The 27794-nt window shown below is 41.6% G+C and overlaps 1 protein-coding gene across 6 annotated transcripts in view; it reads left to right on the top strand.

Annotated features, from left to right (window-relative positions):
- Positions 1 to 27794, top strand: part of TAF3 (TATA-box binding protein associated factor 3) — a 111642-nt gene that overhangs the window by 61481 nt on the left and 22367 nt on the right. For 5 of the 6 annotated variants that reach the window (XM_085870600.1, XM_085870602.1, XM_085870601.1 and 2 more), the window contains exon 6: positions 187 to 287. In XM_085870600.1, the coding sequence (XP_085726726.1) occupies positions 187 to 287 (101 nt within the window). Of the gene's footprint in view, positions 1 to 186; positions 288 to 16646; positions 26514 to 27794 lie in introns of those variants that run through there. The other variant, XM_085870604.1, reaches the window with a different exon arrangement.

The raw sequence follows: 27794 nt of genomic DNA, 5'->3' as shown, positions 1-27794 counted from the left end.
GCACTTCCAAACAGTTTGAATGTTGATTTCACTGTTGTTGAAAGTGAGACTGCTGGGGATAGAGGTTGGCCGGTTTGATTTAAAAAAAAAATAAATAAATAAATAATTTAAGCTTTAATGTTACCTTGCTGCACGGATCTAATTGTCTGTTGTTCTGCTTTTGCTTCACACATTGCCTGTGTGCAGGATGAACAAGGCAACATGGTATGGATTTGTCCTGGCTGTAAAAAGCCTGATGATGGAAGTCCAATGATTGGCTGTGACCATTGTGACGACTGGTATCATTGGTGAGTTTACGAGTTGAGAATGTGGGCAGTTTGTTAAGGGAGGGCAAGGGTCATTGGTCAAAGGGGGAGTAGAGTCGGGTAGAGTTGGGGAGAGATAGAGAGGGTGAGTGAGTGAGTGAGTGAATGCTGTGGGGAGGACCTGAATGGCATGATTACACAGATGTGCGAATGGCAAATACGAATTTTCGTTTCAGATAAGGCGGATAAAACGACCAAAAATTTTGAAACGATTCCCTTTGATTCGCGAACAGCCACTATTTTTTCAGCTGCTTTTGCAGTCGCATTGCTTCACGGGGTCAGCCCATTTCCTGACCACTTGAAGTCCACAAAAGGCGAACTTGATGCCGGCGCCTAACGAGGAGGCTAGTTTGCTGATGGAGCCGAATGGATTATGAGGGTTTTTGCCATGAAAATGCTGGCACCGTAACCATTGCTTTGCTTTTCCTTCATTCTCTGCACTCTCGTTGCACTTCACCGAGGCAGCTTTTCCCAGAGGCAGAGAAGAGAAAAATTACTTTGGTGTCTAAATTTTGGAAACGAAAACACTGTCTTCTAAAATATATGTATATTTCGGTTGAAAAGGTCAAGGGAGCAAACTCAAGCCGTGGAATTGCGATGAGGACTCAAAATAGCATTTGGCATTGGACCGCATGTTGTCCGTGTTGACCTGTAACAAATCTCTTTTGTGTTGTGGCCGAATCGATGTTTTGTTCTGATAACTTCATGTTACAATTTAAAACAAAAACACTTATATTTGCTGCTTTATCCATTTCAATTGTCCAGATGAATTAAATTTCAATTTTTAGAAATACCAAGGAAACGTTTTATGTCATATTGACAAATTTTCATGCATCAACCGTTTCGTATAATCTACAAATCTGATTTATTTGATAGATTGACTTTGGCAGTAAGGCTACGTATTCAGTAGAATTATAAGGGAATTTATTTATTATTTTGTATGCAGCCTGTGCCTACTGGTTTAATCATTGCTGGGAGTGAGGATGTGCCGCTGATGCAGTGCCCCCTGTTTTCCATTAAGCTGGTACTCATTTTGCCAACCTCGGAAAGATGACAGGCTTCGTCAACCAACCAGGTGTTATCTAACGACAAGACGGGTTCAAATTCAAGACCCTAAGATCTTAAGCCAGCCACTTTAACTGTTAAGCCAACATCAGTCCAGGTAATTGGTGAGGCAATTGAAATTAAATTTAGGCTATAAAAAGCTATTGAAAAGTTTCATATGATCTGACCTATTTGTAATGGATGAAATCAACAAGACGTTTGAGATGTGCTAACCGCCGTGGAAAGCAAGAAGCTGACATTTTGGGCATTAACCCTTCGTTGGAGCAAAATAAAGAGAAGGGAGGGGGGCGAGGGTTAATATCGGTTGCGGGTGAATTAGTCAAAGGTGAGTGGGTCCAAGTGGTCAGAGATGACAATAATATGTTGACCTGCAACAAATTGCTGTGAGGTGTTTCTTTATTGTCCATCTTGTTTACCTCGTGTGCAATGCCCCATCGCTCTCCCTTCCACAGATCTCTCAATATCTCTGTTCCCCACTGTTTTGTGCTTCCCTCTCCCACCCCTCTTGTCTCTTGCTCCCTTTGTTATACGTTCTGTGTGTTTGCTCTTATATGAGCCTCGACATTGTATACAAAAAAAAAGTTCCAATTGTTGACTCAATTTGATTGCATAATATTGACAATATGTTACAATTGCACATCGTGGGGAGAATGACTGAATTTGACATAAAGGGTCAGAGTTCAGGGTTTGAAAGACAAGGTGACGAGGAAAAAAGTGAAAATAATAGGGAAAAATATACCATCAGAGATGGGGAATCCCCCGCCATTGAATGAAAAAAGGTCATACATATTCCAGATAAAGAGGGAGATGAATTGGAAACAAGACACCATTTGGTCATCATCTCAAAAAAGTTCCCCAGGGGTGAGGAACGTAGTAACCAAAATTAATTGAAATCAGATAAGCGGTTTTCCATTTATTACAAAAAACATTTTTTTCAAGATGGCCGCCCCAGTCGGCCATCTTGGATCCGGCCACGCCCAAAATCAATAGGGTTCTTCCTTTTCATGTGGTACATGTGTGACTCAAATTTCAAATCGATATAGCGAACAGTTTATGAGTTATCACACTCACAGCTATAAATGTTGACGGACGGACGGACAGCCGGACGACCTGGGTGACAACAATATCCCCCTTCCGCCACATGGCGGGGGATAAAAACAAGTGATTGCCAATGAGATAAATAAGCTAAAGCAACTTTGAAAAGTAGTACAAATAAAATTACAACTAATAAAAGAAATATATAATGATAGTAATGTGAGATATTAAGCTCAGTTCCTGTCTGTGTGTCATAAGCACTTCCCATTCTACAGGCCACACCTTCCCCCCTCTCCCCCAGCGTCAAAGCTCTGCCCATTAGTGCTTTCTTTTTTTAGCCAGGCCATGCCTTTCCCTCCAGCGGCCCAGAAATCGCCGCCATCGTTTTTGCTTTGAATAGCTCTGAGGCGCCATAGGCCTCTGGTGTACATTTGAAGACTGAACAATGCGTCTTCTATCATGTTACTATAATACGCAATTTGGTGCCTGTCGGTCTGTCTGACTGTTTTTTTTTTAACCGCAATACATTTGGTCGTTACTTATCCAATCGCAACCAAACTTGACAGGAGGGGTAAGGGTCACACTACGGAGGTTGCAGTGATTTAATTTGCCCCCCTCTCCAAGGGGGATTTGCGCCTTGGGTCAACTCCGTGTTGAGGTGTATAATGGGTTATCATGGCTTTCAAGGAGCACACTTTCCGGACGTAAATATCATTATAACCACAAGCGATTGAGTCAATTCTGTCCAACGTACAGTTGCATTTTTAAACAGTCACTATTAAACTGGAAGAAGTTTGGAGAAATGTGATGTGCTTAAGTCATTCTATACTTATCGCGTCTCGTTCAAACCAATGGGTTAGAGCCCTCTTGACTTGCTCGGCCTCTAGATAAGTGTCAACGATCCTTGCTTAACAAAGCTGCTTGCATGAGCCTTTATGCATGAATGATGAATCCCATTGCCTGTCCGATTTTTCTCGCCATCACGTTACATGGGTATTGTATATGGATTGTTTATAACATATCTTGGGGCCTCTCCCTGCCATGATTTCACTGACACCCATATGGCCGAACTGTGACATTTATTTTCATGCATAACCATATTCCGAAGGTTAGATAGCATTGTTTAATACTCGCCAGAGGGAAATTTGGAGAAAACTTGACGTACTTACGTATGGGCGGTGTATTGGCTAACAGTCGCTGGTACACACACCTGTCAGTACTATTATAACCAGTTATCCAGTTCCGTAAAGTCGTGGCCGATTTCTAGTGACATTCATGATCAGATGTCTCCAAGCATCGCCATCCTGAACTGCTTTCTGCCAAAGACAGCTTGGTTGCAGCCTTTGCCACATCCATTGGGGATGTGTGTTCCATTATCAATCGGCTTGCTATCACTTGTCAAGCCAGTCGGTCCTTCTCAACCATTTTGTTGTAGTGCTTGCTTTAGTGCTTAAAATCAAGCGAGCCACTTGGTGAGTGCGATACAAGCTGATTGGTCGTGGAACACACCTCTTCTGAACACGTTGATCTTCTCAGTTGACAAAATTTTAATCTTTGTGAGGTTTAAATATAGACGAGCCTTTTTACTCTTCTCCACTGTCTGCAGCAGTTTCATCAAGTCCTCTTTACTTTCTGCCAACCGAGTGGTATCATCAGCATACCTAAGGTTGTTGATGCATCTTCCTGCAATCCCGACTCCAGCATCTACGTCATCAAAGTCATATTTTTCATCAAAATTATTCGAACCACAAATTATTCGGTCAATTCCATCCAATGAAAATGGCATACTGATGATAATATTAGCACGGGTGTTGGCATGATGGCCTCGAGCTATGCATACTCTTCTCTAAGCTGTCTAGCCTGGGTTTGAATCCCGACCCAGCTCTGTCATCCCGGTGTTTCACAAGCAGAGTGATTCATCAATGTGTGACATTTCTCGGATAGATGTTCAACTGGCGACCCGTCTCCCAGTATTGGTGGGTGACTTTAATTAAAGATGCCATGGTGTCCTTCATGACCTGTCATCCTTCCGAGGTCGGCAAAGTGAGTACTAGCTTCCTGGGATGTCCCGGTGTGTGCCCCGGTTTAGGATAGGTACACCATATCCCTGCATGTCGTAAGAGGTGACTAAAGGGTTGGTGTCAGGAAGGGCATCTGGCCATAAAAACACATTGTCTCAAAAAGGGAACCATAATGGAAGATCGTCATGGGATCCGCAAGGCCAACCCCCACTCTCACAGGGAAAGATGGCCTTAAAATGTGTGTGTGTGTGTGTGTGTGTGTGTGTGTGTGTGTGTGTGTGTGTGTGTGTGTGTGTGTGTGTGTGTGTGTGTGTGTGTGTGTGTGTGTGTGTGTGTGTGTGTGTGTGTGTGTGTGTGTGTGTGTGTGCGTGCCCTTCATTATTAATTGGTGATATATCGGCAGCCCCTTGAATAATTTACAAATTCTTGCCCCATTGAACATAACGCCTGGCCAGCCGGTTCGTGAAAGTCTTGGGCCAAGTTTCCCCCATCAAATCCCACAATAACTTGGGAATAATTGTGGCCGTTAAACAATAAGGATATTAATAAACCGCCGTACGCATGGTGCACACATATATGTGATTCCTCCCTCCGGTCGCACCCATCGTGAGCTTATAAACAAACTGATGAACATGTGATTCACATATTATGTGAAGTGAATAGACATTAGAGGCGACGAAAATCAGCTTGGTCGTGAAATTCCTGTGTGTGTGTCATCAATTAGTCAGCAGGCCGGGGAAATTCCCGAGGAATATTTGTTCTTCTGTTTTTACTTCTGTACCGTACACTTTATGTCATGTACAAGTACACTTTAAATAAGTTATGTGCACGTACATTTTGAAATATACATGTACACTTTAGAGTTATATAAAATGTACATGTACGCTTTCGTACACTCAACATCACCTCTGAGTTTATTTACATTGTAAAACCTAAAATACCATGTTAACAAGCTCAAATGAGCTAAGATCGTCGTCCTCTTAATGATGACATCATAAAAACGAATATGACGTCATTGTGATGTATCAGGTTTGCGATAAATTATCTGTGCTAATGCCCGGCTTGATTCCCGCAAACAAAATTCAAACAGCTTGCCTAGTTTCGGAGATAATGGTATCGGCGATTTCCATTAGCGGCGATATTATGACGTCAACTTTTTTTCTCGGAAGAATTTCCAAAATCGGAGATGGTTACTGCCTGCGCGTGGGCTTTCTGCATATACATGGCAAGTTTCATGAAGATCCGATGAAAACTCTGGGTTGTGAAACAAAAAATGTCAAAAAATAGGAATGACGTCATAAAAATTGATATGACGTCATAGTGATGTATCATATGTGCGGCAATTCATCTCTGCTAATGCCCTGTTCGATTCCCACAAACAGAATTTTAAAAGCTTGCCTAGTTTCGGAGATAATTTTTTAGGCGATTTCCATTAGCAGAGATATTTTGACGTCATAACTTTTTTTTCGAGGAAGAATTTTCAAAATCGGAGATGGTTACAGTCTGCGCAGGGTATTTTTACATATGTATGCCAAGTTTCAGGAAGTTTCGATGAAAACTGTAGGCTGTGAAACAAAAAAGTCCACAAGAAGAAGATGAAGAACAACAATGTGAGTAAGACTTAGAGATCCTCCACGAGGATCTAAAAACTGAATAAAGTACGTTTTACACACAAGCACTACAATGAAAATAGTCATGAGTATTATTTCTCGAATTAAATAAACTGCCCTTTTGTCAGCGTTTTGAATGTATTGTGTGCTATCGAGATGTCCAGGGGTGTGTTCAGTACCAAGCAGCTAGCTAGTGCTTGCCAAGCCATCTATTCCTTCCTTATCAACGGTTTCAAATGGAGTGCATGCTTGAGTGATTAAGCCTCTTGGTGAGCGCTCTACAAGAAACTTGGTAACTGAACACACCCCAGATTCATTACGTGGTGACGAGGATAAACATCTGTACCGTGACCTATTTCAGCCATATTGATGAATTCCTGCCTTTTTGATGAATTTGGGGGCGGATTTTGACACAACACGTGGCAAGTTATTGGCAACGAAGCAAGTTGGAGGTTAGTAGGAATCGAAAGCGGGTTTTATTTTAATTATTTATTTTTCACAAATGTGGTTAAATGCCCTGCAAAAATTTTTTAGTGAGGGGGGGGGAGTGGAAGGTTGGAGTTCGGAGGAGGGAGGGGAAAGGGTGGGAGGAGGGAGGGGAAGAGGTGGGGTGGGAGAAGGCAGGGAAAGGGGTGAGATGATGGAGGGAAACAGATGGGAGGAGGGAGGGGAAGGGGTGTGAGGATGGAGGGAAACAGATGGGAGGAGGGAGGGGAAAGGGTGTGAGGATGGACCCTCCATTGCCCAGCAACGTTGGGTAACTTTGCTCCTAATTATATAATATCAAAGTTGTAAATAAAATGTAATAATTATATAAATTAAAAAAGTAATTTGTGAAGGAGAATTGGAGAGAAAACATAGGGAGAAAGGAAAAAGTAGCAGAGGTGAGATAGATAAAATGAGATAAAGTAAAATAAAAGGGGGAAAAGCAGTGAAAGGATTGAAAAGTCACAAGAGACGGAATGTCTAAGTTATTGAAAAGTGCTCATTGTTCCTGTGGGGAGTCAATGTGCCGATCCTGTAGATAAGGCTGTGCTCTTTGCATTTACTACTGTCTGTGTTCTTGAAATGGAGAGAAATACCAGAGATTTATGTGACAATGAATGTCGAGGAAGGTTGAAATGTCGAGCAAACCGGCTTGGAGAGGTCTGTGCTGTTGGTTCAGACATCGAGCAAGTGTTCAGGGAAGGATTGCCCAGTCTTTGTCCAGTTTAATTGATGTAGATCTTGGAGAGACTGCATGTGATTAAGTAGATCACATTTGCAGAGGTACAGTCAAAGTAGTTCTTGCCTTTAACCCTGCTTTTGTGTCTTGAGAGCAAAGTCATTGTCTTGCTAAAAGAGCAAGTGTTACAGTGACTTTGTGAACACTTGAACGTTCCTGGTGAGAGATCAGAGGGTGATGGTCCTTTAACCAGGGAATTTCTCCAAATTTCTATCAAGTTAAGAAGATATCAGAGGCGGTTGTGGGGAAATTGAGGGGGTTTCAAAATCATTCTGGAAAAACTTAAAGTTCCTCTGGATGATGTTCTTGACTGCAAGGTTGATGGGATGGTAGATCAGTGTGAACAGGATCCTTTCTTCGTTTGTTTTTGGGTTTTTTTTCCTCCAAAGGCTGTAAAGCCGTCTGTCTGTCGGTGTTGTGGGCTTACACTACTATGGAACCCGAGGAACTGGGAATTTGGAATTGAACTTTGGAGCTGGGAGGTATGAGAGGATGAATATTAGTAGCTGTGTGAATCTGAAGGTTTGTAATGGATATTGGTTACAAGTCTGTTCTCTTTAACTGAAACATTGATGTTGAGAAAAGTGACAGAGGTACTCACAAATCTTCCATGTGAAATTGAGAGGAGGGTAGAAGGAAGTGACAAAATTGATAAACCTTTCAAGGTCCTCTCTGCTTCAGGATGTGGCACTGGTGCATCTACAGTATGTAGCGGCGAAACAATTCTACTGTGGGACCGTCAAATTGGTCGAAAATTTGATTCTCAATTAAACCGACGGAAAGATTTGCATTGCCGGGGACCCATTTTGGTGCTCATGGCGATGACGTTCGTCTGCTTGTGGAATGCGTCGGCAAATGAAAAACGGTCGAGACTGGGGACCAGTTTGGTGTGGCAGAGAATTGTTTCTTTGCTTCGTTCCTCGGTGGTCCACATATTGTAAAAAAAAAAAGAATAAAAAAGTGATTTGAGAGCCTGAATACCCTCATCATTGGGGATGATGGCATACAGTGATTTGATGTGCCTAGTGAAAAATAAAGGGAAGCCTGAACTGTACAGAGATTGTATGTGCATGAATTGTGGTCCTTGATGAAGGAAGGTATTCCACTGTCAAGCTCCTTCATCTGTATAGTAACAATTCTGACCTTTTTTTCTCTCTACAAGTGCAAGGTTTATCGAAGAGCAGGGTTTGATTCAAAATAAAATTTCTTCAAATCAATTTATTTGACTTTGAATAAAAATCAAATGTTCATTGATGACCTTGCACATGTCATGCCTTTCCTTCCCACCTCTATTGTGGACGGTGCATTGGAGTACGCCCTTAACACCGATGGGCAGACGGCTTAACAACCTTCTGAGCAAAAAAATAAAATAGAAGAAAGGATCCCTTCACATCAGTCCACCATCCCAAAGGAACTTCAAGCTTTTACAGAATGATCCTGAAACCACCTTGATATTCCCCCAGCCACCTCTCACGTCTTTCAAACTGGACAGAAATTTGAGAAATTTCCTTGGTTGAAAGATAATTTTACTGACTTTCCACCAGGAGCTTTCAAGTGCTCACCAAGTCGCTGTAACACTTGTCCTTTCATCAAGACAATCACTTTCTTCCAAAATTAGTATGAAAGTCACAGGCCACTCCTCAAATGTGGTTTATGGAATTGTGTGCGCTCTCTGCAAGAAGACGTATATCAGTGAAACTGGGTGAAGACTGGGCGATCACTTTCTTGAACACTTTCTCGATGGATGATGCAAAAGTGCAGACCTCTCCAATCCGATTAATTGTCACTTGAATCTCCCTTTGCATTTGTTTAGTCACATAACTGTCTCAGGTATTTCTCTCCATTTCAGCACCATGGACAATTGTAAATGCAAAGAGCAAAGCCTCAAATACAGGATCGGCACTTTGTCTTCCCACCGCCTCAACGGGTGCATTTCATTCACTTCGACCTTACGTATGCCTGGTGTTGGCTTTATGGTTAGGGTGTTGGGCTTGGGATCCCAGGGTCCTGAGTTCAAATGCTGCTCAGCTGTTGAATTTATACCAGGTGGGGCTATCTCTGCCTATCATCCTTCCAAGGTCGGTAAAAATGAGTGCCAGCTTTCTGCTATCCTGTGTCGGAGTGGCGACCCGTCCAGGATTGTGCCCAATAGCCAAGGGGAATGCGTAGGCAGCACCAACGCTCTGCACAGTATGGTCCCAATGGATGGATGGATGGATGGACCTCACGTCTCTTGCAATTTTTTATTTCCATTTCTCTCTCTGTTTTCCCCTTATTGGGTGGTCACGAGACTACCCTTATTCTCAGGTTTTCTGTCTGTCTGTATGTTTGTATATATGTATGTATGTTTGTTTGTATGTAATGGACAGCTCTGGAGGCCAAAGGAGTCAACCAATTTTGATGAAACTTGACAGGTAGGTTCCATACCAGGATCTAGTTGTATGCTTTTGAGCACCGTTACTATGGATGCCACCGTTGCCTCGCAACAGGACTTTGAAATTTTTGAAAAATCCTAAAAAAATTATTTTTTCGAAAATCAAAAATCGCCTTCCAGGCTTTTATGTGCACTATAATCAACCACGTTGTCAAAATGTTTCAGCCCGATCCGTCAAAAACTATATGACTAGTATGCAATTATGTAGCGACCACCCATGTCGCCTACCGGCTTGTATTTTATTGTATCTCATTTTAGCAACCTCACCTCTCCTACTTTTTGTCTTCTATCTTTTCTGTCCATTTCCCCTTTTCTCCCCCTTTATATCATAAAAAAATTTTTTTACTTATTATTTGTTTATTTTAATTTTAATTTTTAGAATTTTAAAATTTTGCTGTCTATTTTGTTATATAATTTTTGCTGAATTTATATTTATTTCATTCATCTCATTACCTCTGCCACCAAAGGTGGACTGAGGTTATGTTTTCACCCTTGTCAATTTCTCTGTCTGTTTATCTTTCTGTCCGCCTGTCTGTGAGCAGGATATCTCAAAAGGTTATGGACAGATTCAGACAAAACTTGGTGGACAGGTTGGACGTGTGACGAGGACGAATTGATTCGATTCTGGTGAAGATCAGTATCTGAATCCGGATATGAGAATTTTTTTAAATTATGCAGGTGATTTTTCACCATTGAGAGATAGGGTCAAAAACTATTATATACATAGCATGATATTTCAAACAGTTGTGGACGTATTCAGACGAAACTTGGTGGATGAGTTGGGTACATGACACGAACAAGCTGATTAGATTTTGATTTCGGTCTGGATCCAGATCCGGCCTATCAGTGGGAGAGAAAACGTAAACTGTTCAGCCTGGTGGAGGTATGCACTCCACCAAGTGCCAGTTCTAGTTACCCTCATGAAAGGAGAGAGTATTGCATTTGGGTCATTTTGTGTTGTTTTTTAATTGCCGGAATCCTTCGGATTTCGGCAATTATCTTGGTCGGTTGTGTGTGTCATTCTGTGTGTCTGTCTGTCTGTCAGTTTGTTTGTGTGTTTGTTTACCCTGTAGCAGGCACACCATTTCAGCGATCATGACCAAACTGGGTACAGACATCGGCCATGGTCCAACTTCGACACTTGTCGTTTTTGGTGAATCTAGGTCAAAGGTCAAGGTCACCGAAAAACCGAAATTCTTATTTTCGCAATAACGTCCGCTGAAATGGTCGTATCGACTTCAAACCAAATCCAAAATGTGCATCTTCCAATACTGCATCCAACCAAATGTCTCATTGGGATGTCACACCAACACCCTTCTTAGCGGTCGGGGGTCGCATGTCAGGGGAGTCGGGTCAAAACTCTCAAATTGCGATAAAAATGCCATTTCAAGTCCGATTGACTTCCAATTTATGATCAGGTCGGGCCAGGTATGGGAGCATGTACCAGAACAGCGTGTTGCTGCCTCCACTTTCCACCGGTACTCCAGGGGCCTCCGTCTGGCCATCCCCCAGGCAGATGACAGGCCCATCCCCATCTCCTTGAGATGCCGGTCAACCTGTTGCAACCACGAGGCACGTGGTCGGCCCATTGGCCTCCTCCACTCATGAGAATCTGGTGAGCAGGATCAGCGTTAGGAAAACGAGCCACATGTCCATACAGCCGCAGCTGACGCTCACGGACTATGCAGGTAACAAATCTCATCCGAGTCTCTCTCAGCAACCGCTCGTTGGACACAAAATCCGACCAGCGATAGCCAAGGATTCTCCGAAGAGACCTGGTACCAAATGAATTAAGTCTCCGTCTCAGATCCTTGGTCAAAGTCCAAGTCTCGCATCCATAGAGCATGACTGGAAGCACCAATGACCTGAAGACTCGGACGTTCGTCCTCCCGCACAGGTACCTGCAGCGCTACACCCCATGATCCAGTGAATCCATGACTCCCCAGGCCCGACCCAGACGTCTATTGACCTTCGACTCACAGCCAGCAGAGACATGAATATCACTGCCAAGGTAAGTGAATCTCTCCACGACCTCAACATCCTCACCACAAACAGACACAGACAGGACAGCAGCATCCAAGATGTCATTGAAAGCCTGGTTCTTAGTTTTGACCCAAGAAACCCGTAATCCCAGTAGCTCCGACTCCTCATTCAGAACCTTGAGGGCCCCCAAAAGGATATCTAAAGTCTCCACAAAGATGACTGCATCATCTGCGACATCAAGGTCCGAGATCTTGACATTCCCAAACGATGCACCGCAGCTTGATCTCTCCGACATCCTCCCTAAAATCCAGTCCATACAAGTGCTGAAAAGTGTGGGGGCAAGTACACACCCCTGACAAACTCCAGTAACAACTGGAAATAAGTCAGAGATGGTACCACCACATTTCACAGCACTCTCAGTACCAGAGTAGAGTTCAGACATCAGATCGATCAGTTTTGGTGGCACCTCACAAAGACCAAGAATCCTCCAGAGGACATCCCGATTCACTGAATCGAACGCTTGAGATGATAATTTGGCTGACAGCTTTGGCTGAGGGGCAGCTTTGGCTGACCAAGGCACAATCTCGGGTGGCTCCATATCTAGAATTGTTCGGAATACATTATTCTACATGTGTACCAATTTTGGTGCTTTTATGCAAATTTGAAAAATTGATCTGAAATATCAGACTACACTGCTGGACTATATTGCTTACAAAGTTTTTTGAAGTATTGTTTCATTATATCATTGAAAAAAGAGTAAACTCGCCTTCAATAAGCTATTTTCATATACCCTGGGTACATGAAAAAATATAATTTCACCAGTTCGATCGCTACCTTCAGTTTTCCCTCGCATAGACCTCTACCCTCCCTCCTCTCCTCCCCCTCTCCTCCTCCTCATCACAAGTCCCCCTTCCCTCGCTATTATACTTCCCCTCCCTCCTCTCCTCCCCCTTATCACGACTCCTCCGTCACTACTCCACCCCACTCCTCACATCGCGTCCGACCAGATACATTAAACACGGCGTCACAACTAATTCCCTCACAGAGAGCCCAACTCTTGCCCTTCCACTCCCCTTCCCTCCTCCCCCTCTCTCCTCTCACCACACCCCTACCCTCACTCTTCTACTCTCCCTCCCTCCTTTCCCTCTCTCCTCTCACTACTCCCCTACCCTCGCTCTTCTACTTCCCATCCCCCCTCTCCTCTTCCTCACCACTCTTCCCTCACAACTCCTCCTTTCTGTACCCCTCCTCACATCACCTCCAATCAGATACATTCAAAACGGATATTAGAATGCATTTTTCTCTAAAAACACCAATATTCATCCGATTTTTCACCTTTTGCTGAAACCAAAACATAAACCATCTTAGTGACTACAAAAAATGTTATCAGATGTTGAATGTGAGTTTTAAATGAAGCCATGAGGGTGTACGAAAGTGCGAGCCTTGTAAAAGAGGCTATAGGGAGCGAATGAAATGGCAGCGATGTGATTTTGAAGCCCCACCCTAAACGGACAGACAGACAGACAGACCGACTGGCAGAGATCATATATATATATATATATATATATATATATATATATATATATATATATATATATATATACATATATATACATATATAATATATATATATGTACAATTAGAATGTGATTACGTCTATAAAGTATGTACGGTACAATTAGAATCTGAGTACGTCTATAAAATACGTACTATAAAATCAGACAACACAAGTCCAGGAGAGGGTAGGCGATCTTTGATTGCTCATTCGAGTTACCTTTGCCGAAGGAGAGGGTATTGCATTTGGGTCCATTTGTTTGTTTGTTTGTCTGCGTCTGTCTGTTTATTTGTCAGCACAGAACTTTCATTGTTTTTCTCTGCAACCGCTTGTCAGATTGAGACAAAATTTTCACCATTGGTGTGACTACTCATGTGGAATGTTATAATGATAATTATGACATCATAGATCACTTGGTGTGGCAGCCATGTTGGAAAAACGGAAAAAACTTTGGACCTCTGTATCTCTGAAACCACACTCGGGAAAAAATTGAAACAGCCTGTAGCAAGTACTCGTCATGGGGAATGTGTGATTTTTTTGATTTTTTTTACTGACGTCATGGGTGCGTTCGCTATTGTATATTTAGAATGCTACATCTGATCAGTATGAACATTTTTGAGGGTCATCTAGGCATAAAATTATCCACAGAAAAATTTTTGATGACGTCATCGGTCACGTGATTTGACAGCCATATTGTTTTTTGGGTTTTTTAACCTTCAAAAATCTTCTTCTCTGAAGTGGCTGAAAAGATTTAGGCAAAACTTTACACATATGGCCACTTATCCATGAGGAACAAAAGGTTCACAGATATGACATCATATGTCACATGGTTTGGCAGCCATATTGGATTGAAGAAAAATATTAAATAATGTTTTCTCTGCAACTGCTGAATCAATCGAAGTGAAACTTCATATTTATGATCTGGTAATGATGGGGAATACATGTTTTAAATTTCAACTTGATCGGTCACATGATCTGGCAGCCAGAATTATTTTAATTTTTTGATAGAGGTTCTTTTTTTTCTTTTTTTCTTTTTTTGGAATTGGGCAAACTTGGCTGGACATGGATGGGTTTGAGGTTGGAGGAGTAGCAGCTGAAATGTGAATCCTATCCAGGTTCCTCCTGATTACTTCATCTTTGCTTTCTGCTTGTTTGGGTTCCTTTGGATTACTCCAATGCAGGACTGTACCTATTTGTTCTTCCATTTGATTTAAATTGAATTTATTTTAATCCCATTATGAATTCAATTGAATAATGGGATTAAAAAATGTCATGGGTCAGGTGATCAAAGCGGGGTTGCATCAAAGCAGGATGTCTTGGTACCCGGTCCCTATTATTTTCACCTTTCACCCAGTCCGCTTGACTGTTAACTGCTAAACATGGACCTTTATTGTCAAAATAAGTTCGTCTCACTCTTGCATGCCCCATTAACCCTGCTCTGACCCATCCAGATTTGACTCACCCCAGCTTATATGAACTATCGCTCCATACTTTCTCTCTCTTTTGCTCGAGTGAAGGGTTAACCAATGAAACGTCGGCTTCTCCTTGCTTCCCATGATAGTTAGCATACATCAATCATTGTTCCATTGATTTCATCCATTGTCCTACTTCTCTGGTCAACGTAAATCGACACTAGTCTTCATCAATACGACCACTTCATTCAATTAATTATGGCTGTTGTGAAAGGTAGGTCGTGTTTAACAAGCTTATTGAAATTTTTCGAGGAGATAACTCACTGGGTCGCTTTGCTAGTGCAATAAGATGTTGTTTATCTGCATTTACAGAAAGCTTTTGATAAGCTTTTACATTGCAGCAGTTTGCTAGAGAATGGAACAGCTAGTGCTGTTGGAAGCAGAGTTGCTGAATGGATATTAAATTGGCTGTTGAATAGAAAACAAAGTTCTCAACATTTTTAGAATCTTCCACAATGAGGTCGAAGCATATAAGGTCCTGTTCTCACATTGTAGGCAGGTTTGTGGCTTCTCTGTTTTTGTTTTTACCACTTCTCTAGTTTATGTCCCTCTGCTTTCTCAGTCCTCTGACTCTCCCCTGCGACTCTACCATGCATGCATTCTTCCAGTTACCCACTCTTGCTGCAACTTCAAATCTACAGGCTGACTGCACACCTCAGCTCTTGTTACTCTTTTCTACCATACTGTATGTAGTACTGCGTTCCAGTGGCTGTGCAATCCCACTCTTTTCTCCAGGTTCTTCAAACAGCAAGTGCACCGCCAATTCATGTCACCCCTCTTTCCTATTTTGCTCTTAATTAATTCTCCTGCTTATTGTGTCCAATATTTGCCCCGCTTCCCACTGTTTTTTCATACCCTCCATAACCTTTCTCTTCCATGAGCCTCAATCTTGTCAAAAAAAAAGAGTAACTGTACATATTTTAGGATGGTAGGTAGTTACTAATGAAGTGCCATATGAGTCTATTCTGGTTCCATTGCTGTTTGAAATTGCAAAAACAATCTGCAGATGAGTGAAGATTAGTTTCTCTAAATGTACTTTTTTGGATACAGAGTTGAGGCTCGCGGAAGAGCGAGAACACAGAACAGATCAGGAAGCAACAGAACAAAAGGAACAGTAGAATGGCAACAGAAGGGTCGAGGGAGGAAATAAACAGAGACGGACAATAAAGGATGCACATGAAAGGTTTTAAGGTTGATGGGTCAGAGAATGCAAGGGGGTGGATCAGATAAATACAGAAACAAAAGTTTGGGGGCGAGAGATTGTTTAACGAGTTTAGAAAAAAAAAATCACACCTGTGTCCGAAGGAAGCGGTTCAGTTTGGCATTTTTAATATGAAATCGGCAAAGCCGAGAATGAACGAAACACATTAGAATTAAATTAGTGAGCCCGTTGGTCCATTGGACCAAACTTTAATTGGTCTTCAAGGCCTTGTGGCTTACCTGCCTGCTGTACTGCTTGAGCATTAGCTTGCCTTTCACCAAGCGCAGATGTGCTTGGGCCAGGACGGGGGAATATATGTTCATTTTTAGCTCGCCTTTTCGAAGAACAGAGAGCGATAGCGATACCCCCGGCGTGAGCGTGAGCGTGAGCGTGAGTGTGAAAATGTTAAAGTTTTTGGTGCAAGTTATTTCCTTTCTAATGTTTTTATCTACCACACTATTTTTTACTGATTACAATATACAAATACATATATTGCTTTAAAATTATTTGGATCAGACTTCACTGCAATGCTTTATAAAAAATATTATAGACTAGTCTTTTAAAAACGAAAAACCATAAATGTATAAACAGGCAAGCATTGGGTGGCTTTGACACCACTCTGGTTATTGCCAAATGATACTACTATTATTATTGTTATTGTTAATAGTATTAGTATTAATATATAGTTTGTTACAATGTTGGCATTATATTTATTTTGTAAATATAATGCCATGCCACAGAAGGACCTATTAAGCACAGAAAGGGCAGAGGGTGGAAGACCAGAAGGAGGCCGAAGAAGACAGAGAGACCACTGACCTATTGGCGATGGCACATTTTTCATTACCGACAGGTATTATTATATTAATTTAGTTGGTAAGGTAAATAGCTCGGAAGATGCAAAACAGTGTATGATGTTCAAACGATCCAAGAAGTGGCTGATGGAATTTAATGTTAGCAAGCATAAAGTCATCAAAGCGATCAACATTATTTTCTTAATGGGAAAATGTGACTGCAGGTGGCATATAGATACAAGATTTAGCTTTAATTGTAAACAAAACATTCAAACAAAGGGCAATGATTAAATAAAGTAGAATTTTAGAATGCATCATTCTGTTGCTTTTTTTTTTTGGTTTTTTTGTTATCCACTGTCGAGACTCGTATGAGAGCTAATACACATGACGTACAACAAGGGGAGCAGGAAACAAGAGTGGTGGGAGAGGGAAGGAAAAAACAGTGGAGAACAGAGACATGAGATCTGTGGAAGGGAGAGGGACATTCTTAGGCAGGGAGAGAGTTCTCTTATATTTGCGTCCCTGTGTCGAGTTGCTCCACATGTACGTTTGATCTGCAGCTGCTTCTTCCACCTAAATCAAAGTTAAGATTTCCCAACTGGATCCATCACATTTTTACCTCCACCACTGAAGGTGGAAGGGGGTTATGTTTTCACCCCTTGTTTGTCTGTTTGTGTACAGGATATCTCAAAAAGTTGTGAATGGATTTGGATGAAATTTTGTGGAGAGGTTGGGCATGTGACAAGGATGAACTGATTCGATTTTGGTGAATATCCGGATCCGAATCCAGCTGATAGAACTTTTTTTAAGTGATTCTTCACCATTAAGAGAGAGGGCCGAAAACAATATATAGCATGATATCTCAAAAAGTTGCAGACAGATTCGGATGAAATTTGGTGGACATGTTGGATGTGTGACAAGGATGAATTGGTTTAATTTTGGTGAAGATCCGAATCCAGATCTGGATCTGATAATTTTGTAAGTGATTTTTCACCATTGAGAGATAGGGCGAAACCGATATATTGTATAACATGATATCTTGAAAAATTGAAGACTGATTCGGATGAAACTTGGTGGACAGGTTGGGTGTGTGACAAGAATTAATTGATTCAATTTTGTGAAGATCCAAATCCATATCCAGAAACAAGAATTTTTTTTATTTTTAAAGTTATTCTTCACCATTGAGTGAAAGTGCTAAAATGATATATGGCATGATATTTCATAAATGTGTTGGGTCTAATATGTTCTTATGGATCAGGCATTGCATGGCAGAGGTATGCACTCCACCGAGTGCCCTTCTAGTTCTGTTTTACTTGCGTCCCTGTGTGCTGTTTCTATTTTCAGAGAAAATTTTCTGTGATAAATCGTGTCTTGTGGTTGATATTGTTGAATTTGTGTTTCATGTAGCCGAGGCCTACTCCTCGGATAGCCAGGTCTACTCCTTGATAAACTCAATTGTCTCAGTTTTGAGGTTATTTGCTGTTCCTTTTCTTCTTTTTTCCCCACACAATTTTGTCCTTTCTGTATCTTCAACGCTCTTCTTTATAATTCTGCTTAATTCTACTTCAACACAATTAAATTCTGCTTTCTACTTGTACATCATGTACCTCTTTATTTACCTCTCCGTTTTTCAAATCTTCATTGAAGAAAATGCTTCCTTCTTCCTTTAAAAGCTTTTTAAAACATTAAAATGTTTCACTTTTCTTATTTGTCTGTTATGAGTACACATTTGTTTCTTTTCATCATGATCTATTCTTCCTCCTCCAACTCTTCTTCTTCTTCCTCTTTTTCTTCTTCTTCTTCCTCTTCTTCTTTGTCTTCTTCACAAGGCATATTCTGCAAACCTCTCACCGAAGCACTTGGTCTGTGAACCCTCCTATGGTTTCTACAGCATGACTTTCTCCATGCCTTCAATCAACATTCCTTTCACCCGTCCCATGGTCTTTATCTCAGAATGTTAAATGTAGGAATATTGAGAAGTCAAGTTTTCAAACGTTGTCTGCACACAACCATCAATTTCCCTTCACGTCCATTAATGGGATCAAATCCCTCCATGTCAGTACCCAATCCCACCCAATGTCAGTACCCAAATGTGGTGGTGCCATGTTGCATCTTTCTCTGGTGTAGGCTTCTCCTCCATCCCTTCCCTTTCTTCAAATGGCACCACAGCCGATTCCGCTCGTGAGAAGGTTGAATGCCGCAATTCTGTGTTTGCTTCCAAATCTTGTGTCCCAACCCTTCACTCTCTGTACCCAACTGCTCCTGGATTCTATGTCTTTTACACCTGAGAAGGTGAAGAAGTTTCTTTCAACCCTCGACTGATTCTGCAACTGGACTGGATGGCATCAGCTACAATGTCCTAAAATTATGCTCTGCTGCTCTTGCACAATCTCTCAGGCCTTTTTCATTCTGTCAATTGTCCAAGGTCATCTTCCATCTGCTTAGAAATTGGCCAACATAACTTCATTACACAACTAGAAAGAGCCAATCAGAGATTGCAGACCCTTGCCAGAACTTGTTTTGTGTGGCGTTTGTGTACTGGTGTGTTAAGTAATTAATAAGAGACATCATTAGAACTGCCACTTTATAACTGCTGGCAGTGATGACCAGGTACCAAGACATCCTGCTTTGATGCAACCCCACTTTGGTCACCTGACCCTGACCCATGACATTTTTCATTATTATTCAATTGAATTTACAATGGGATTAAAATAAATTCAATTCACATCAAATGGAAGACCAAATAGGTACATAATTGTGAAGTTTCATGTCGATTGATTAAGCCATTCCAGAGAAAACATGTAATATTTTTCTTCAATCCAATATGGCTGCCAACCATGTGACCTATCAATTATTCCTCCACAAACTTGTACAAACATAGCTTGGAGAACATTTGTGTAAACTTTCCCCTTGATCTGTCTAGCCATTCTGGAGAAGAAGATTTTTTATAGGTTTTAGGGTAAATCCAATATGGCTGCCAAACCACGTGATGTATGATGTCATGTTTGTTAATCTTTTGTTCCTCATGGAAAGGCGGTCATACGTGCAAAGTTTTGCCTCGATTTGTTCAGCCACTTCAGTGAAGAAGATTTTTGAAGGTTTTTTTTTCACAATATGGCTGCCGAATCACGTGATCGATCACGTTATCAAATTATTTTGTGCACCAATCTTTTTTTTTGGGTGTTTTTTTTTTTGGAACAATTTTTGTGTGATCGATGACATCAATGTGGACCATCAACATCAATTTTCATCAATTTTATCCCTAGTTCAAAAATGTTCATGCTGTTTGATGGAGCAAGTTGGCAGGTAGATACAGTGCCTATAGAAAGTCCATGCCCCCTTTTCAAAAATTTCACCTCTTGTTGCCTTGCAGCCTGGAATTAAACTGCATTAAATCTGACTTTTTCCACCTTTTTATACATTGTAACCCACAACTTCCAAGGGAAAACAAATTCGACAAATTTCAAAAAATAGATTAAAAATACAAAACTAGAATATCTTGGTTGGATAAGTGTCCACCCCACTTATAATAGTAATTGTAAATGAGCTCAGGTGTAACCAATCACCTTCAAAATCAAACACCAAATTAATTGACCTCCAGCTGTGTTAAATTGCACTGATTCTGATTATTTCAGAATAAAATCAGCTGTTCTTGTAGGTTTCCTCTGCTGGTTAGTGTATTTCATAGCAAAGACTCAACCGTGGGCCCCAATGAACTTTCAAAAGGCCTCCGCAATTCAGTTGTGGAAAGGCACAGATCAGCAGATGGGTATAAAAATATTTCCAGGCCTTGAATATCCCTTGGAGCACAGTCAAGCTAATCATTGAGAAGTGGAAGGTGTATGTACCACCAATACCCTTCCGAGATCAGGCCGTCCCTCCAAACTGCATGATCAAGCGAGGAGGAGACTGATCAGAGAGGCCACCAAGAGGCCATTGGCAACTTTGAAAGAACTACAGGCCTTTATGGCAAAGACTCGTACTGTGTGCATGTGACAACAATATCCCAAGCACTCCACAAGTCTGGCCTGTATGGTGGCAAGAAGGAAGCCATTACTTTAAAAAGTCCACCTTGAATCCCATTTGAGATATGCAAAAATCCACTCCGAAGATTCTGAAGCTATGTGGCAAAATGTTTTGTGGTGTGACGAAACCAAGATGGAACTTTTTGGCCTCAATGCACAATGCTACATTTGGCGCAACCCAACCCAACACAGCACATCACCCAAAGAGCACCATCCCTGCTGTGAAGCATGGTGGTGGCAGCATCAGGTTATTGGTATGTTCTTCATCGGCAGGTACTGGGGCACTTGTCAGGATAGAATGGAAAATGGATGGAGCAAAATACAGAAATATCCTCGAGGAAAACTTGCTGCCCTCTGCAAGAAAGCTGAAATTGGTTTGGAAGTTCACCTTTCAGCATGACAATGGCCCAAAGCACACAGCCAAAGCTACACTGGAGTGGCTAAGGAACAAAAAGATAAATGTCCTTGAGTAGTCCAGTCAGAGCCATGACCGATGTCCAATTGAAAATCTGCGACATGACTTGAAAATTGCTGTCCATCAACTCTCCCCACACAACTTGACTGAACTTGAACAGTTTTGTACAGAAGAAAGGGCAAATATTGCCCAATCAAGGTCTGAAAAGTTAGTGGAGACCTATCCCAACAGACTCACAGCTATAATTGCTGTCAAAGGTGCTTCCACCAAGTATTAACTCCAGGGGAGTGGACACTTTTCCAACCAAGATATTCTAGTTTTGTATTTTCTATTAATTTTCTGAAATTTGTCGAATTTGTTTTTCCCTTGGAAGTTGTGGGTTACCATGTGTAAACAAAAGTGGAAAAAGTCTGATTTAATGCAGTTTAATTCCAGGCTATAAGGCAACAAAAGGTGAAATTTTTGAAAAGGGGGTGTAGACTTTCTATAGGCACTGTAAGTGCTGGATCGGACAGAATCACCTCCCCACACACCACTCAATCTTTCTTTGCATTGTTTTTTTTTTGTATTTGATTTGTGTTTCTAAGTCTTTGGGGAGTGAGAGGAGAGTTGAAATTGTTATTTCCTCAAAAAATAATTTGCACGTGTGAACATTCCACAATATTGCCCCTTCCCCCTTTTTCTACTCAAGATTGTCATTGACAATATCCTCATTTGTTGTTGTATTTCACTCTTCTGCTGAATGTGTCCTGACAGAACCTCTTGGGTCGACAGATTAATACTAAGATAATATTGGCATGTCATATTAATAAATACCAACCATTTAAATAATACTTTGATGATCAACTTCCTTTGTGAGGACCATTGTATGATCTGGGGCAGCTGTAGTATTTGAACAAAAATAGTTCACCACAACCATGAGGAAGTTCATATAACCATACAGCTTGGGCTCTGTGCCTTGAGTGCAACTTTTGTGTGCATGTGTGCGAGTTTTTGTTTTATTTAATTTCATTTTCAAACAGACATTCATTCAGGAGGTTATCTTAAAGGTCATCTTTTGGTCGAATTAAATTGTACGATATCCACCAATGAAATGCTCCTCATTTGCTTTAGAGTATAGGGTGGAAATCTTTTGCCTTGGTGGTGTGGCAGTGCAGTAGCTTTTGACTTGATTGAAAAAATCATTTTGCCAAATAATGTATGTGGATCATCCACTTGGCACCATCCATTACCTCTAACCAGTCATGGCACCAAATTTATCATTTGCATGCCAGCTACATACCTTCTCTGTTTTGTCCCACAATCCCAAGAGGGTTAAAGTTATCGAGGCTGTAAAGGATTGTGAGTGGAAGTGCCAGGGGCACCTGCAGCACAGATTAAAGCAATCCTAACCAAATGATGGAAAACTAATCTCATTTTCCATTCTGAGGAAACCAACTTGAGTTATGTATGAAGTGGCTTTCAGAATGTTGGAATCGTCATTTCCAAAATAAACATGCAATGATTGTTAAACAAGTTAACGATTATTATAAGACTCCATCTGTTTGTTCAAGGGTGTTTCGTCATACATCCCACTGACGCATTGTGTGACAAACCAATATCCCTGTACGCATGGGATCTGCAGTAAAAGTCTGTGATGATTGATGAGCATTTAAATGCTCAAGAGCACTTCAGTATGAAGAATCGGCATTTGGGGAAACTGTTGTATCTGATTGCGTAGATCTTGCACAGAAGTCTTAATTTACAGTATGGCCACTTCTGCTGCTCATATGCAATAACATAATGGTCTGAGAGCATGCTTGTGCTCTTTATTAATTGGAGGTATGAGAAGCGCTTCCCGACAGGAATGGCAAGGGTTCCATTCCAAACCCTTGAACAGAAACTCTTGGGTCGACAGAGTAACATTCAGATAATACGTGCACATCGTATTTAACAAGAAAATGGTTGGTATGCACGTACGGGGCAACATGAGTACAACCACCAAGTATCAACGCATTTCTTCCCACAAACAAACAGGATGCCAAAAGACTTGGAATAAGTTGTTTTCCTTGTATGAATGGTACATATTTCCCGTTTATTAAGTGTGTTGATGTAATTGGATTGTGGTTCTTTTCAAGATATAAGATTATGACTTTGATATGATAAACTGTTTTCAACTAGTTTACTGCTTTAATTTGCCAAACATTGGCACAAAACAAGAAGCCAATGGTACAGGGAACCTTTTTGAGAAGGCACAAAGAGCCACTGTATATCAAGTTGAGAAACGTCGTGTCACTAACCTTCCCTCCAACAATTGTGATATCTTTTATGATGTTAATTATTTTTCTTTGTAGATAATCTTAATATATTTTATTACCCCCAGCATGATGGATTGGCAAAACATTGAGTTGACATTGGTATCATTCTTGCTTGCTTAGACATGCACATTGTTGAAGGAACATTGGGTATAATTGTTTGGTATCTTCATTTAAGAGCATTTGGAATGATCTATTATGCTGGCAAAAATGGCAGAGATATCAATCGCCTCCCTCTTCCTCCTGCCCTCCACCCCCAACCCCCCAGCCTTATTATCTACGGATCAGTCCAACCCTCCTGCACCCCACCCTTCGTTGTGCTTGTGAATGGACTTTACATTTGTTAAGTGGTGCAACTATAAGTTGGTTTGTCCTAAGAAGTACAACATAGTTTTGAAATTGCACAAAGGTCTAGGAAGCCGGTGGTTCATTTTTGTCACTTGTCTAGTAGTGCCAAAGATTGAAAAAAAAAATGATACATGCTACTTCCTGATTGATGTTCAACATTTGGAGGATATAGCATGGCCAAAACCCACAGGTTGGCATCTATGGGGAGGAGGAAATGCCTTCTCAATTGCCCTGATAATTGTGGAGAAAGTGATGTCATAAAGTTGGTGGTTGCTGGTGCCCAGATTGCTCTGGGAAGTGATGTCATTTCTCCCTCGATCAGTGGCTGTGTTTGTCAGGTGTTGTCTCATGTATTTGTCCATGTGTGTGATTTGTGTTGCAGTTGCTACACGAGTCTAATACCCTGCAGATAAGAAATAAAAATAAAAACTTCCAGTGTATCCCCTGCAGTTATTTAAGCTTCAACCAAACAGCAAGTGCAGCACTGTATTTATTTCTATTTACAGAGTAGTTATGATAGGTTGGGGATGCTATTCAAAACAAAATATACAAGAAAAAGAGCAATCAGAGATTGCAAACCCTCGACAGGACTTCTTTTGAGTGGTGTATTTTTGGTGGTTTGAGGGGAAATCAATATGGCAGCCAAACCATGTGACCAATGATATCATACGAGGTCTGTCTAAAAAGTAATGGGACTGACTTCACAGAAATTTTATTCAAAAAAAAAAATTGAAATCACAGCTTGTCCCCTTCAAAATAGTTTCCCTCCAGTCTCACACACTTGTCCATCCTCTTATTCCATGCTTTGATGCACCCCCGGAAGGCTTCTTCTGGAATCCTCCGGAGCTCCGTCGTCACGGCCCTTTTGATGGCCTCCACATCAGGAAAACGGGTCCCTTTGATCACCCCCTTGAGCTTGGGGAACAGGAAAAAACCACAAGGGGCCAAGTCTGGCGAATACAGGGCTTGCTCCAGAGTTGGCACGTTCCTCTCCGCCAGAAACTGTCGGATGCTCAGGACACTGTGAGCAGGGGCATTGTCATGGTGGAGCACCCAGGCGTTGTTCTCCCACAGATCCCTCCTCTTGTCCTGGACTGATCTCATTAGGTGCCGGAGGATCTCCTTGTACACGTATTGATTCACTGTTTAACCCTCTGGTAGAAACTCGAAGTGGACGATGCCCTTGATGTCAAAAAACGTGATGAGAATCACCTTGACCTTCGACTTCGACATCCTTGCTTTCTTTGGTCTTGATGATGCCAGACTTTTCCACTGACGACTTTGCCGTTTGGTCTCGGGATCATATTCGAATATCCACGATTCATCGCCAGTAATGACTCTCCCGAGCAAGTCTGGATCGTCCTCGAGTTTCTGGTCCTCGGACAACAGCTTGGGGACCATCTTTGCGCACAATGTCCTTGATGGAAAGTTCCTCAGCAATCATCCGCACTGTGAGTCGACGATCTGCGCACACCATCTGCTTCACACGCTCGATGTTGTCCGCCGTTCTGCTGATTGAAGGTCTTCCAGACCGTGCATCGTCTTCAACCTCCTCCCGTCCTTCTTTGAACCTCTTGTACCATTCAAATGCATGTGTACGTGACATCGTTTCTTCCCCATAGACTTGCTGCAGCATTGCGAAGGATGATGCGGAAGGTGTTTTGCCAAGCAACTTCAGATTGGCTCTCTGCTCACGACTCATAGTGCGACGACTCGGACAGGACAATGTGTAACGCACGACCTGTAAAATATCACACAATGAGCACAGTCAATCATCACCAATCATATATATTGCTGGAATGTTGTGAAAGACTGTGACGCAACCCGTTCATTAAACTTGTGTCGGTGGAGCACACAGAAGGCTCAGTCCGGTTACTTTTAAGACAGACCTCGTATGTGTGAACCTTTTGTTGGACAGGCGGTCATATGTGTAAAGTTTCACCTCTATCTGTTCAGCCACTTCAGAGAAGAATATTTTTGAAGGTTTGTTTAAAAAAAAAAAATGGTTGGCAAATCACTTGACTGATGATGTCATGAATTTTTTTTCTGTGGACCATTTTATCCCGACATGACCCTCAAAAATTTTCATACTTGATCGGATGTGGCGTTCTACATATGCAATTATGATGTCATAATGAGGGTACTTATGATGTCATCAAAAAATCACAGTCATTCCCCATGAGGAGTACTTGATATGTGTCAAGTTTCATTTTTTCCTTGTTGCAGTTTCAGAGATATAGAGGTCCACAGTTTTTCCAATATGGCTGCCACACCACGTGACCTTTGACGTCATAATTATTATTACAACATTCCACATGAGTAGTTGCACCAATGGTGAAAAATTTTCTCTCAATCCGACAAGCGGTTGCGGAGAAAAACACGAAATTTCTGTGCGGACAAAGACAATCGGACAAACAAATGGCCCCAAATGCAATACCCTCTCCTCTGGTGAGGGTAATGAATCAATAAATAAACCTTTCATCTATAATAGTGTGTGTGTGTGTGTGTGTGTGTGTGTGTGTGTGTGTGTGTGTGTGTGTGTGTGTGTGTGTGTGTGTGTGTGTGTGTGTGCGTGCGTGCTTGTATTTTTCATCCTTAGTAACCACACCTGCACCGCGCATTCTGCATTATATTTGTCATTGTTTCTCCATAACTGTGTGTGTGTGTGTGTGTGTGTGTGTGTGTGTGTGTGTGTGTGTGTGTGTGTGTGTGTGTGTGTGTGTGTGTGTGTGTGTGTGTGTGTGTGTGTGTGTGTGTGTGTGTGTGTTCGTTCTCCATAACTTCAAAACCATGAAACCTCGCAGCCCCAACTTTGCATGCACATGAAGAAAACTCCAAGGAAGTGCAAGAGTGAAAATTTGGTGCTTGGGTTAATTAAAACATGCCTTTTGAACATAATTAACGGCCTTATTTAACTATATCCTTTATCAGGCGCATCCTTGGACACCTCGCTCTCAATGGGGTCTTCAGGCATATCCTGGGTGACCTCGCTGGGGTGTGAAGCCACCATGTTTATTGGCCTGCTCAACCATGCCCTGACTTGAAACAGGCTGTAACGACTTCTTCATGATAAAGTTTTCTTTTTCACTTTCCTCACTCATATCATTGAATGCCTGATCATCATAGCTACAAATCACTGGATACACTGCAATGCTTAGATACGCCCGGAGACGCCAGCATTTGTTGTTTTATTTCATTTCCGCACTTGCCATTACCTCAAGAATCTCTTCAACTAGGGAGAATTACAAAATATAAACTCCAGAACTAAATGTAGCAGCAGATCTGACATTAAAAGAATGTTCATTTGTCCGATTCGGACATAGTTCGACATTTCGGGTGTCTCCGGAAAGTGTTTAATATGACGGATAGGCGATCGCTAATCGTTTGCCAAGTCAGCCATTCCTTATCAAACGTTTCGTTGGAGTGCTTCCTTGAGTGCTTAAGCCACGTGGTGAGCACTCTCCAATGTTCACACTGTCACTAAATACTGTATATCGATTGACTTGAACTCAGTTCAGGGGCCACTTGCCTACATTGTTCTGCGGTGCATTGGGTGGTGGCTGGCTTGCTGAAAATGTGCAACTTTATTTTACACCACATTTACCCTTTTGTATGATCTTCTTTCATTATATGACCCATCACTTTGGCATAGATAAATACATTTAAAAAGTTAAACGTTTCGTTTTTAAGTTTCTTCAAACGTTTTGTTGGAGTGATGGTTAAGCCACTTTTCAAGTTTCGATGGTGATAACATGGTTCGATGCTGGAGTTACGAAGGTAATATAAATTAGATGATTACAATACTTGAAAAAAATGTTTTCAGTTGTGACAAAGCAATGAATCGCCACATGACATTAGCATCGCTGAGAGGTATGCACGCTAGCGTTTTGAATCCTGACCAAGCTATAAACTGTCATACCAGTGTTTCACAAACAGGGTGATTCATCAATGTGTGTGCCATCTCTCGGATGGACGTTAAACTGGGCGTCATCTGCCGGAATCCCTCCCTCTCCTC

Source organism: Eptatretus burgeri, chromosome 2, assembly GCF_056783735.1.
Source record: "Eptatretus burgeri isolate ZD-2024b chromosome 2, Ebu_testis_v1, whole genome shotgun sequence".
In the NCBI taxonomy this organism is placed as follows: Eukaryota; Metazoa; Chordata; class Myxini; order Myxiniformes; family Myxinidae; genus Eptatretus; species Eptatretus burgeri.
Note: the sequence above shows the minus strand (reverse complement) of the source record. Positions and strands in the feature narration are given on the sequence as shown.